Genomic DNA, 13,832 nt, shown 5'->3' on the forward strand with positions numbered 1-13,832 from the left:
ACAGATTTTAACTCTAAAAATATATTTAAAATAGGTTGAAATGTAAAAATGATATTTTCAATATTAACTTTCTAAAAAAGATAAATTAGAAAGTCGAAAATCTTTCGGAGGTATATAAGTAATTATCGAAAAAAAAAAAAATGAAGCAAAAGATAGAAGATGCCACCTGCCTTGAAATCTGTCCAGTTACATCTCTAGTAGTAGATGTAGAAGTAACATTGCTCATAACGGTTCGAGATGCATCAATTGTATCATTTGTTAAATATTATTATAAATTAAAATCTTAAGTTGTAAACGAACAAAGAACGGTGGAAGAGATGAAGAACCGACCCACAGCTGACGTGGTGGACCAGTTCTACCCCATAAATAAAACTTCTCCCTCCCCAGTTGTGAGTTACCCAAACATGGCATGTGAAGTTAAGTTTAGATTATCTCCGGATTTTAATCTTTTTTATTATTTTCCAAATAATTTCTAAAAAAAAACCAAATTCCCCAACCACACATTTATTTGTTTTTTTTCATAAAGTGAAAATGGAAAAAGAAAATAAATTAAAAAATAAACACATAGGGATAGAGGAGCGTGCCGTTCCTGTGAATGGGCATCGATCCACTCCGCCTCGCGAGGACGAGGACGACGACGACGACGACGACGGGGCGGCGAAGGTCGCGAGAGCCATAGCTCTTTGGAGCCCTCGAAACCCTAAGCGAAGCCCTAACGCCGGATCGGACCGCGTTCGAACCCTAGCTTTGCTCCGGTGTTGCAGCCTCCGCCTCCGGAGGCCCCGCGCCGCCCCGCGAGGAGGAGGAGGAGGAGGAGGAGGGGGAGGGGGAGGGGGAGGGGACGCGGCCTCGCCCCGCGGGGAGAAGATGAAGGGCCTCTTCAAGTCGAAGCCGAGAACTCCAGCCGATGTCGTGCGGCAAACCAGGGACCTCCTCATCTACGTCGATCTCCAAGGGAGCTCCCGCGACGCCAAGCGCGAGGAGAAGGTGCGTTGGATCGATTTGGTAGTTCTTTTCCCTAATTTGACTAGGGTGTCGTTTGATTTTGGGAATTGTTTGATGATATGTTTGCTGATTTGGCTGAGAATTGGTTTTGATTTGGATTTTGCTGTCGAAGCAGGATAAAAGATCACAGGTTGGATTTTTTTTTTTTGGGTCCTATTTGTTGATTTGCGTTCGTTCTAGGGCTACAATTATTTATATTGTAATAGTTGTGTTCGATTTAAGGCTTGTGTGATGAAGAAATTTTGAAGGATCTGATTAGGGTTATTTTTTATTAAAATTGAATGCATTGTGTGATTTGCTTGTTTCACAAATTTTAGGGAGTTTAAATTTGAAATGTATGTGTCATGATCCAATATCGAGATCATTTCACAGGTTTTCTTTATTTTGGCTACGTCAGAAAAGCATTTACGGTCATCTAAACTTCGTCATAGCAGATCTTAGCTATGTAGCGGTGATTTGAAGAACTTTTTACATTACAATTAAATCCTGAGGACTGGGTATTTGGTTAAATAATATATAACATTTCTAATGTAGCACAAAAGGAAACAAGGAATTGTAATATTTCTGCTGGTAGTAGTGCATTGCTCTTGTAAATTAACTTATTTAGAGAATATGTGCTGCAACATTGAGCTTCCCTTTTATACCAGGTATGTGAGATGCTAAAGTTTATGGACACAAGATTAGAAATTTTGAGAATCATTGGAAGGTAATGGAAAATTGAGAATTAAATGTTATCGGCATGCTGATCTTATTTTTTGCTTACTGATGTAGAATAATGAACGGCATGGAAAATATACATTCATTTTCTTTCAAAGGTTTAACATTTGTAGTAATGTGCTTTAAGTGAAGTACTTTTTTATTTTTTGTCTGTCCTTCTTTGTGCTGAATTTTTCTTTTCATCAAGCCCATTTCTGGTTTTCCCAGTTGATTATTTGATTTTCTGCTTGATTTATATGATTTTCATTTTTTTTTTTTCCTGATTGCAACACCATAGAAGCAAACTGATGAACAATAAAAAAAATTAGGCCTTTCTGTTTTTTCCTTTTAATCTTCTGGTCAGATTTGTTGTCTAAGTTAATGTTCGACCTTTGTTTTGCAGATGATTGAGTTGAGCAAAAACATACGAGAGTTGAAGTCTATTCTTTATGGGAATAGTGAATCAGAGCCAGTGGCCGAAGCTTGTGCACAGTTAACCCAAGAGTTTTTCAGAGATAATACTCTACGCCTATTAATTATCTGCCTTCCAAAATTAAATTTAGAGGTTCGTATGAACTAATTATATAAATTGATATTACTTATTTCAACCAACATGAATAATTGACTTGAAATTAAGATGGCTAAATCGTCTCTCAAGTGAAAAGAGGATTGAGCAACTAGTGAATCAAGTTATTTATTCTGTTGGCAGTTGCAAGTATAATTTCCTAGTATAAGCTACACAGTCCTTGTGATTCTATCTTTTTTCTGTTTGTGGTAGCTACTAAGATGCGTTTAGCGTTCTGAATTAGTTTAATGTATGGCTTCTCATGAACTGTTGCAGACTCGGAAGGATGCGACTCAAGTTGTGGCGAATCTACAAAGGCAACTAGTCCATTCACGGCTGATTGCTTCAGACTACTTGGAAGCAAATAAAGATCTTTTGGATCTTTTAGTTTCTGGGTGAGATATGTTTTCCAAAACTTACAGTTTCATTTTCATTCCCCTGTGAAGTCTGCTTCTACCTTTCAAGTAGTTTACTTCTTACACTTTTAACAGTATGCTTCCAGTAGACACTTTAAAGATCTTGTATTGCAATTTATGTTTTTCCTTCCCCCTTTTCTTTTTCCTGTCTGTTACCTTTGAGGAAACTGGATCTTTTGTTGTTAATGGTGAATATAAGAAAACATTAGGTAGTGGTTCAAGTTAAGCTTTAAGTTTCCTATTGCACATGGTTTGGGCATCATTGGTATTCTGATAGTGACCTAAGATGTTTGAGATTGACAATCTTATCTAGCTATGTTTTCATAGTCTTTAATGTAATGTTTGAGAATTAAGCCCATCAAAAGAGGTTACTTGTTTAACTAATTATACAATATTCCTAGACATCTGAATTCACAATTGGGCAAATTAAGTTGTTTCAAGAGGAGTCACTGACTAGTGACTACACTATAATAGATACATCCTCATCTTGATCTATGATAAACAATTATGATATTACAACACTGTACATTTTGGAAATCGGATACCTGAAATATTTTAGAATAGGCTGGTGAAAGTAAATATGTAAAGGAATTTGGTCAGAGACTACATCATGCATGCATCCATGCATGTATGCACCCATGCATTTATATAAAAGATCGGGTTCTCTCATTATTGTAAGGTCTTGTACCTTGGAATGGTAAGGACCTTTGGAACAATATTTTTGAACTTGGCTATCTATTTTTTATTCTGTATTATATAAAGCAAGCTAATATATCACCTTTCAGGTATGAGAACATGGACATTGCTTTACATTATGGTGCTATGTTGAGGGAGTGTATTCGACATCAAAGTATTGCAAGGTAATTATGTTGAATCTCAGTATAGGATCTTATTAACTTTGTATTCAAAATTTCCATGGCTAATTACTGCATATGTTAGAAGATGAAAAGAAAATTCAAAATTCAAAATACGAAAAGAAACATTCTTCTTCTTTTTTTTTTGGTCAATCTCATTTCTCCGTATCCTTTTTTTTAAACATCTTTTGCTGTATTTTGTACATTTGGGAATCCTGTTGTTTGTTACTAATAAAGTATAAGAAGTACTAGAGAGATGGAATTTTTTGGAGATTGAAAATAGATCAACTCCTTTCAAGTTTAGCTTCTAGTTTAGTTTATCTATTTCCTGGAATTCGATAGCTCACTGCTGATGTTTAATACAGTTGCTAAGTTGAGGTTCTTGATCACAATCCAGATAATCATATTGGCATTTTTTGTATTCTTAAGCTACATCAACGATTTAGATGCATCACTTTATGCCTTTGTTAAATGCATCTGTCTGCTTCAGGGTCTGTTTTGTTCAATAGTTTTTATATCATTTGGTGCTTTTGAATTACAATCTGTTATCAAAAATTTTTTTACTAAAATCATTTGTTTGAAAAGTTCAGTATTTATTTCTGTGATTGTTTTCTTGCAGATACGTTTTAGAATCTGAGAATATGAGGAAGTTTTTTGACTATATAGAGCTCCCAAACTTCGACATAGCATCGGATGCTTCTGCAACATTTAAGGTTGATCTATTCTTTTTCAATATGCTTCTTTAATTGCACATTTTGGATTGTATATATTTCTTTTGCGAAACAGATTTATCTTTCATAAGTTCTCTTTGTGTGCTGAAAATTTGGGCTTTCAGTGTAATTAGCTTGCTCTAGTGGTATTCTTTTTTTAATATAAAAAAACCTTCCAGTAAACTGGAAACTGTGCTTGCAATCTTCGCAAAAGTGAGAGAATATTCGCTGTTCAGTTTGTGATATTTTTTGGCAGTGTTTGTGCTGGGTACGTCATTGCATTCATATTATGAGATATTGAAAGGGAAAAGTTGGACCCTAATCAATATCAAGCGACTACTTTCTGCAACCTGCCGAGAAAATGGTATTGTGGGATCTCCCAAGTCCTAAAAGAGAGTTATTTTTCAGGTTGGTAATGGAGTAAGAGAATAGTACAGGTACCTATGACATTAGATGAGGTGGAGGTTCTGGTTTTCTGTTCCTTTAATTTCACCTCGATTAGTGGTGCTACAAAGTTAACCTCGGAGATCAAATTTCACTATTAGAAAGAAGTGATAGTTTCTCATGCATTACATGCGTCTAGGGTGAATTGGCATTTATAATAACCTATCCTGTATTATTGAGAGATAAAATTATGGCTTTTGAATAGGTAGTAGGAATAATTTCGATATTGTGTTGTGCCCTAGATTCTTGCATGGCTGCTTTACGTTGGCATGTAGAGTAGAAATTACTTCGATGTCTGGACATTCAAACCTTTTTCTTTGCTGATTTGCATTCAAGTTTTACTTTATTTCAACCATTGGTGATTCATTTTCTAAGTATGCTACTACCTATCACTGATTTTGTCGTAATGTTCCTTTTAGGCTTTATGTTGATTCTGTCATTGTAAAATGCTATGGAGGAAGCTTTTTGCTATGAGAGGTATCTAGTTTGGGTGGGTGGAAGTAAAACTGGAGCCACATTTTTATTGCAGTTCAAGTCCTACCAGAAAATAGACCTTCAAGATTACATTTTTTAATGTCATCTGGCCCTTTTTTTGTCTAAACTTTGTCATTACATTATTACATTATGGTCAGAATAACTAGGCCAAGTTACTTATGTGCGTAGGATATATATGGTATGTACTAATTCTTTACCATATTATATCTTTTCTTTGAAGTGAAGAAAAATTTTCTTTCATCGCATTTAGATTTCTGTTTTGCAACACCTGGAAGCAGGATAAATTTATCCCAAATATGTGTTGGGTAATTTTAATTTATTGACGCCTCTTTAATGTTTTGGAACTTGATTGTCTAGAAAATTAGATTGTTATCAAATAGTGAAAAATGATGCATCCAATGTTGGTCATAGGCTGTGAGGATGATACATATGTAAATCCCTTGCATAGTGTTCCTCAACAAATGATCCTTGGATTTGTTTCAGTTTATCCGCATGTCTTTGCCCAATTTTAGTTAGTTGTAAAAGTTGTGTTACTGTCCTGCAGGAGCTTTTGACAAGGCACAAATCAACTGTTGCGGAGTTCCTTTCTAAAAATTATGACTGGGTGAGTGACCATTCCTTTTAACTCAAAAACTTCACTTGACTTAAATATGTTACTTTTGTATTGTAAAATTAGTTGTTCACATTGGGCTGTCTTGGTGGATCATTTTGACAAGATATCTTTACTCTTGTTTTTGGTTCTCGTATCTTGAAACATTTGACTATCTAGAGCCTCATAACTATAACTTTCTGATGGTTCAATTTAGTTTTCTACGTGCTGAATACTCCATATGGTGATAATTTGCAGGTTTATGTGTATAATTTGTGTAAGCATGTATAGTGGAACTTTTTTTGAGTTGTGGCTTTCCAGAGGAATTGTCTGAACAATCATTAAAATGAATAATTTGGTTTTTGTTTTTAAATCTATTATCAAGTTTGAAAAATGTGACACGAATCAAACATGCATCAAACGAGTATCTGTATCATAAATTATTGCATCCCAGTAAGGAACACGTCTTAAAGACTGTAGAACAATACTAATGAAACACATCTCTGGACTTTGAGGAAGGATGTTAACATGTTGTTGAAGTTCTCACAGTTTGTGCTAGAGATATAGTTAATTTAATGCCCATAAATGCCTGGTAAGTACATGTTATAGGTGTATAAATATCAATATGTACATGTAATTGTCTGTATAGTTAAATGGTTCTGCTTGAGATGCTAGCTCACCAAATTTAGTACTTGGCCACTGATCAGCATTGGCATTTATGCTTGTTTTATGTTCATCATGCTTTTCGGTAAGTTTTGACTTCATGTTACCAGCTCCAGGTTAGTCTATGGTATAAGGACATTAGTTCTAAACATGGTAATCATCTAGAAATTTGACTTACGACCTCTAATCTAAGAAGCTTTTATTGTTTTTACTTTCATATTTTTGTTTTTCTCTGTAATTTTCTGTAGTGTTGCTGTCATGCTATAAATTTCACAGATTTAATAACTATCCTATGGTTGTTCCTGCAACTTTTTCTCGTTGTTCCAGTTTTTTGCAGAATTCAATTCAAGGCTGTTGGCCTCTAGCAACTACATAACAAAAAGGCAAGCCATCAAGGTATTAATTGCTTTGCAATGGGTTTTGTTTCTTTTCCTACAAAGAATGAGAAATGATGTAGATTAAGCAGAAGTAGATTCATTGCGAAATTCTTGTCTAATCACTATTGCCCTTATCTTCTTTCTGTTTCCTTTGGAGGTCCATTTATCTTGTAATTACATTGCCCTTATCACACTTATAACCATACGTGCAGTAGGACATTTTTAAGGGTTTGGTTTGTTGGTTTGTTGTTGTTGTAGTTAACCCTGATCATTTCTGGCCAACATCTTTATTGAAGTTCTGTATTTTTTTTGTTTCAGCTTTTGGGAGACATGCTTCTTGATAGAACAAATTCTGCAGTTATGATACGATATGTCAGTTCAAAGGACAATCTTATGATGCTGATGGATCTTCTCAGGGTATGTGAACCTTGATTATCTAAAAAGATATGTTTTACATGTTTTATTTCTATTTGTTGCTTGTTCCTTAAAATGATGAATAGCTCAAAAACGTAGGCCAGCTCATTTTTACTACTTCTAACTTTGTGCATTATATTCTGTTGAGGATTTAGACATTACATTAGACATTACAATTTTTTCATTGACTATATATTGACTTCTAATATGAGACATAATTAAGCAAAATCATTGATTAGAAAAATGATGTTTGTATCTATCAGCAACCAACCTATGGTTTCTAGCTAAAGCTTTAAGCAGAAAAAGGTTGTGTACTGTGACCACCACCTCGTCCTCATGCTAAGCTAAAATCCATTATGGATAAGCAGTTCTAATGCCCCACTGTTCAGAGGATACCCCCATAAAGGCTCGAAGGGGCAGATTTCACTTTCTAAATTTTCCTTAATTCTGTTTTGCCTTGTGCTTTCCCTCATGTCACTTGATGTATAATAATCTGAAAAGGAGTTTTTTTTCCTTGAAATGGAAATGGCGTGATGGGGCAAAATTATCCCGAGTCACAACGGGGTCCCCGGGTACGCTAACATACCCGTCGTATGTACGAGAGCGCATCCCGCACATACGAAGCATCCACAACCAACCTATCTCAAACACAAATACAGGAGTGCATAAAATAAACATATATCATAGTCTATGAACATCTATATAAATACAGCAAACACTATACATGCAACAACCGCTCATCCAAACAACCCAAAATAAATATACAAATGCCAGCCCAAAGATAAATGTACAATCTGCTATATATAAAATTTCTCCCGGTGGTCCTCTAGCTCACAAGTGTCTAGGTATGGGATGCTATCTAGCCCGCAATTTTCTTATCTCGATCAAATGATGGTACTGAGGACTCTGAAAAGAAAAACAACAAAAGAGGATGTGAGAATTACTAAACGGCAGTCACACTAAATCACGCATGTGTACCCAATCAAGCGAAAATCTAGAGGGACATTTCTTTTCTCCTGCGACAATTTGTTGTCTGTAGCCAACATAGTTATTCAAAAGAAAAAGGCACATCTCCTTCGATCACTCTTCAGTCCACTCTTAAAGAGTTCACATAACCCAATCTGCGGATTTTCGTTACAAATCACGTCTCTCACGTCTTATATCCTAAGAATCTATCCATAGCCTAGGGTTTCCTAAATCCACCTAATATATTCCTAGGCTCTAATATCAACTTAATTCATCAAGCCTCAAGTCACAACGGAAGCCCCTGGGTGCCTAACAAATCCACCGTATGTACGAGGATGCACCTTGCACATACAAAGCGTCCACAACCAATCTGTCTCAAACACAAATACATGAGTATGTATAAAATAAGCATGTATCAGAGTGTATGAACATCTACAACAACCACTAATCCATACAACCCAAAATAAATATAGACGGTCGTACTCTTATGCATGCTTATTTTTATACACTCCTGTATTCGTGTTTGAGACAGGTTGGTACGCGTCGTATGTGCGGAGGACGTTCTCGTACATACGATGGGTCTGTTAGCTCACCCGGAAGATTCCGCTGTGATCCGAGGCGTGACACTTACAGCCGCAAAAGTTGAAATGGACAACTTCCTTCTCTCTTTTTACAGAGGACCTTCTCCCATCACAAAGGGAGGTTTAACACTATCAAGGCTTCTACTAAGTATCAGCATGCCTATGTCTTTTCCTCATATACGAGCGATTGTCCTATAGCTTTTAATATTGATTTCTGTTGATTGAAGCTTTAGATAGTTCGAACAAATTATAAGTTGGTGTTAACATGATTCTCACAATTACAAGGTGTAGATAGCATGTTGGTGATGTGGCTTAGTCAGTATTTTTCATTGTTTCCCCACTTGCAGGACAAAAGTAAGAACATCCAGATAGAGGCATTCCACGTATTCAAGGTACAATTCAGATGGCTCGGCTTGTTCTACCTTCAATAGATCATTCTTTTTTAGATGTCCAATTCATGACTCGAAATGTTTGTTTCGAATTTCAGTTGTTTGCTGCTAACAGAAATAAACCACCCGAGATTGTAACCATATTTGTGGCAAATAGAAACAAGCTCCTTCGGTTTCTCGCCGATTTCAAGACAGACAAAGGTAATTCTTATGTGATCTCTTTTTCTACACCTTACCTGGAACGTTTGCAATGAATTCTTTCCACATTTATCTAATTCCTGCACTTTTATCGGTTGAAGTTCGCTTCAGCAACTGCGTGATTGATATCTATGACTTTTACAACTTTGCTTCTATCTTCTATGTTCTGATTGTGCTGCATGTGAGATATCTAAATAATTAGTCATAATTGACTTTTTCTTTTTCTTTTTTTCTCTTGAGCAAAACTAATGACACTATAACCTGAATTTTCTCCAGAGGATGAACAGTTTGAAGCGGACAAAGAGCAAGTTATGAAAGAAATATCCGCACTCTAAGATGGCAGATTTGCTCTTATGTCTTATGATGTAATCCCAGATGTAGAAGGAAAGTCTGAATTAATAGTGAACGATGGTCCCTGCATGTTGCACAGTGTATGTATTGTATGGTACCAGCTCACAGTATATGATCTGTTTGATCATGTTGTTGTAATAAAATTATTTCATGTTACTCTAATATGTGTTGTTCTCATGTTCCTGAGGCCCCTCTGCTTCTGATTAGTTCATGGGTAGTTCAGATCTATTTGTCATTGCAAGTCGTTGACACAATAACTTCAAATTGAACCAGAGCTAAATTTTCTTGTGTATAAAGCATTGGCAATTATTTTCAGCAAGCTGTTAGCAGAAGTTTTAAAGTGGAAATGTACAGGGATACCTATTTTGAAACATATTTCTTGAAATTTTGATTCGTTATTAAATTGAGAAATTTGTTGAATTTTAACTGTGATTGTGGTAAATTTAACTATTTTGAATCCTCTTCTAATTAACTGAAGAACTGTAAGTTTTGCTGAGTATAGGAAGTGACAGCTAACGGAGCCATTGGTTTTAATAACTTTCCAATTTAATTTAAAAAACAATTCAATCAAAACAATTAAAAAGTTTTAGACAGAAGCTCTAGATATGCTATTCAAAGTTTCAAACCAGTAGTTTTAGACCGAAGCTCCAGAAGTTCACAATTATATACAAAAAAAAGCTAGTGATAAAGAAAATGGCAATCATACAAAAGCCACAGGTAATATTACAACTGGTTCAAGCATTAAAAGCTACTGATTTATACACGAGAAAAAGATCATACAAATTTGACTCTTTTCTAAATTGAATTGCCTCCTAAAATCCTCGACTGACCATCTGTTTCTAGAAAAACCGGCAATATAAAGATCCCAAAAATACAAGAAATTGCCTCACCTCTAATTAGGCTACAAATTAACTTCAACCTGAACCCACGCGAGCAAATCGAACTAGTAATAAGGTTACCGGGAGATATCAAACCCAGTCTGAACAAATCGTTCGGCATTTTCCCTTGAGTTCTTCTATGTACAGAGTTTTCCAAATTGCTGCCTTTATAGGTTGTTGATATATAGATAGTTTGAAACACATGATACAACGGCACTGATTGATTCATGCATGAAATTCAAGGCACCGAGATTTCCAAGTGAATTACTGCTATTACATCGAAGAGTCAACGGCACAGTAATTTGCAGGCGAAGGATACTGACCTTGGATGAGGCCTAACTTGAGCTGCCTTCCTATGTGTAGGACAGTGCCATCAGTATAGACTTTGAAGGAGAGCGCCAGCCTGTAGAACAATTGATCTTTATCGACATATTAATAAAGAATGCTGAAGAGTAAACAGAACTCCGTAAACACGCCATCTGCCACATCGCCCTCGGACTGATAGTTGACTACATATCAGAAATTACTGATTTTATAGCTCGCTCAACTAAAAGTAGGAAACGTTACAAGCAACTAACTTGTCGTTGTTTTCCAAGGAAGTTCTAGATCAAATTTTGTTTTATCATCTAAGCTAGTTTTCAAATCATAAGTACCCAACACATGTACAGATGAGCATAAACAGAAATGCACAGCTTCTATGTGTGTGTGAAGAGACTAATTAAATAAAGATAGAAATTTGATAAAGCATGCAAATAATACTCACATGGTTATCAAATTCAGCAAAAAATGTGCCACATGATTCCAACATGTCATTAGGAGCTCCTCGAGAAAATTGCTCACACTTTGCTGTAAATAATCTCATTTGCGAATTTTGTTCTCATTACTGTCAAAGGCAAATTATGAATAATTGTTTACAAATACGTACCTTCAACTTGACTGCTGAACAAAGAACTTTCTCCTAATCACTATAAAAAGGAAGAGAAGAATAAAAAGATGAGACAAAGTAAGATAGCATGCTAGCGATAAATACATAGTATCGAAAAAAGAGCTAGGATTGAATCATACCTAACATGTTGCATTTCCATTTGAGTAGCAAGTCCCAAAGTGTCTTGGCACACAATATGTGCCCTATCAGATGCTGATTCCTGCAACATTGGACTTTGATTGCTATCTTTTCTAAGGTGAAAAATGCATCTTGTATCATCAATCTAACAGGCGTTAACAATACTTTCAGCTTGCACCATTTGCCTTCTCAGTTGCTTCAAACAATCATAGATGAGGTTGCTTTGCAGATGCGACTTGTCCCTTACAATGAATTCATGGACCATACCGTTAACCTCGATTGAACTACTCCCTGGAGTTTTCTCTACTCCCATGTTCCGCATCAAAACCCTCACCTTATCAGCCTCCTTCCTCATGTCCGCTTCCACATAAAGGTTAGCCAACAACACATAGATTCCGCTATCATTTGGGTCCAACTCCAATAGCTTTTGAGCAGCCCATTCTCCCATAGAAACATTACCATGCATTCTACAAGCAAAGAACAAAGCACCCCAAACAACTGCATCAGGCTTCATAGGCATTGTTCTCACTAGCTCTTCTGCCTCGTCTAAGTGTCCTGCTCGACCTAAAAGGTCGACCATGCACGAATAGTGTTTTAGCCTTCGGTCAAGTCTGTATTTTGTGCTCATTTGGTCGAAGAACTCTCGACCCTCTATAACCAAACCAGCATGGCAACATGCTGATAATACCCCTATAAAGGTAACCTCATCAGGCTGCAATCTAATTTCTATCATCTTCAAGAAATGCTTTATCGCATCCTCGGCACGTCCATGGCTGGACAAGCCACATATTATAGCTGTCCAAGTGAGAGCATTCCTCTCAGGAATCTCTCTAAACACGTGAAGTGACTTCTCGATGTTCCCACACTTTGCGTACATGTCCACTAAAGCAGTCCCAAGCGTGACGTTCAAGGAAAAGCCACATCTCTTGATGTAGCGATGAACCCATATCCCCATATCTAGAGCTCCAAGTTGGGAGCACGCCGACAAAAGGCTAACCATGGTGACCTCATTGGGCTTCACATTGGATGCTTGCATCTCATGGAAAAGGGCTATGGCCTCCTTATCTCGCTTCCATTGGACATAACCAGCAAGCAAGGCATTCCACGGGACAATATCTCTCTCCGGCATTTCATCGAAAACCTTTCGTGCATCATCCAAAAGGGCGAATTTTGCATATCCCACAATCATTGTAGTCCATGACACCACCGTCCTCTTAGTCAAACCTTTAAACAACAACTCTGCCGGCTCTAAAGAGCCACATTTAACGTACATATCCATAAGAGCATTAGTCAGAGGAACTGTAAACTCTATCTCATTATCTTCAATTAAATGATGGAATTTTCTTCCAAGTACTAAATCCCGTAACTGGGTGCAGCACGAAACCACTCCAATCATCGTGACCGCGTCCGACTTAACCTTTCCATCCTCCATCTCTCGAAAGAGCTCCAACGCATCCTTTGGACGCCCAGTGTGAACATAAGCATTGAGCATCGTATTCCACGAGACCAAATCTCTCACACAACTTTCATCGAACAGCTTACGTGCACCCTCCAATCCACCGCACATCGCAAACACATGAATCAACGCATTAACAACATAAATATCTCCGCACAACCCCAACCGCACCGTATGCCCGAACAGCCCGATCCCACACCGGCCGTCGCCCGATCGGGCGCAGGCCTTGAGCAAGAACGGAAACGTGTGCTTATCCGGCCGAGCACTCGATCGAAGCATCAACCGATACAGCGACGCCGACTCCTTCGGGTCGCCGCTATCGGAGTAGCCCCGGATCAGAGCATTCCACGAGAACACACTAGGGTTTTCGAGATTGAGTAGGATCCGTCTCGCGTAGCGCAAATTCGGCGAACTCGAGAGGGCGCAGGAGGAGATCAAGCGGCTGGCGAAGAACCCGTTTGTGATGAGGCCGGAGAGGATCATTTGGGAGTGGATTTGCTTGAGATGGTGCAGGGCGGAGCATGTTCTGTCCAAGAGGGAGAGGAGGGGATGGGAGGAGGAGGAGGAGAGGGGGGTGTAGGGTTTGGGGGGAGGAGGAGGAGGAGGAGGAGGAGGAGGGAGACGAGTGTGGAGAAGGGATGTTGCGGGGTTTAGGAGGAATGGAGGAATGGGTCGTCGGAGTCGGGAGAGGCGGAGAAGAAGAGGAAGCATCAAGAAGAGAG

The 13,832-nt window shown here is 37.7% G+C and overlaps 2 protein-coding genes across 5 annotated transcripts; one reads left to right on the plus strand and one right to left on the minus strand.

Moving 5' to 3' along the window:
* Nucleotides 542-9,899, plus strand: LOC109712046 (putative MO25-like protein At5g47540). Of its 2 annotated transcripts, XM_020235476.1 has the most exons (11): nucleotides 554-987; nucleotides 2,105-2,266; nucleotides 2,543-2,661; nucleotides 3,468-3,542; nucleotides 4,156-4,249; nucleotides 5,730-5,789; nucleotides 6,765-6,833; nucleotides 7,133-7,231; nucleotides 9,123-9,167; nucleotides 9,263-9,365; nucleotides 9,639-9,899. In XM_020235476.1, exons 1-11 carry the CDS (start codon nucleotides 868-870, stop codon nucleotides 9,695-9,697), a joined length of 1,005 nt encoding a protein of 334 aa, XP_020091065.1. In that variant the 5' UTR covers nucleotides 554-867; the 3' UTR covers nucleotides 9,698-9,899. The 2 variants fall into 2 exon arrangements, with proteins under 2 accessions (XP_020091072.1, XP_020091065.1); XM_020235483.1 differs by lacking the exons at nucleotides 9,123-9,167; nucleotides 9,263-9,365; nucleotides 9,639-9,899 and adding an exon at nucleotides 8,727-9,116 and having other exon boundaries at nucleotides 542-987.
* On the minus strand, nucleotides 10,396-13,832 carry LOC109728481 (pentatricopeptide repeat-containing protein At2g22410, mitochondrial). Of its 3 annotated transcripts, none has more exons than XM_020259059.1 (4): nucleotides 11,657-13,832; nucleotides 11,517-11,556; nucleotides 11,355-11,437; nucleotides 10,396-10,994 (listed from the first exon to the last, which is right to left on the minus strand). In XM_020259059.1, exon 1 carries the CDS (start codon nucleotides 13,819-13,821, stop codon nucleotides 11,800-11,802), a length of 2,022 nt encoding a protein of 673 aa, XP_020114648.1. In that variant the 5' UTR covers nucleotides 13,822-13,832; the 3' UTR covers nucleotides 10,396-10,994; nucleotides 11,355-11,437; nucleotides 11,517-11,556; nucleotides 11,657-11,799. The 3 variants fall into 3 exon arrangements, with proteins under 3 accessions (XP_020114648.1, XP_020114575.1, XP_020114514.1); XM_020258986.1 differs by having other exon boundaries at nucleotides 10,396-10,807; nucleotides 10,915-10,994; nucleotides 11,355-11,556; XM_020258925.1 differs by having other exon boundaries at nucleotides 11,355-11,556.

This window comes from Ananas comosus, linkage group 1, assembly GCF_001540865.1.
Source record: "Ananas comosus cultivar F153 linkage group 1, ASM154086v1, whole genome shotgun sequence".
NCBI lineage: Eukaryota > Viridiplantae > Streptophyta > Magnoliopsida > Poales > Bromeliaceae > Ananas > Ananas comosus.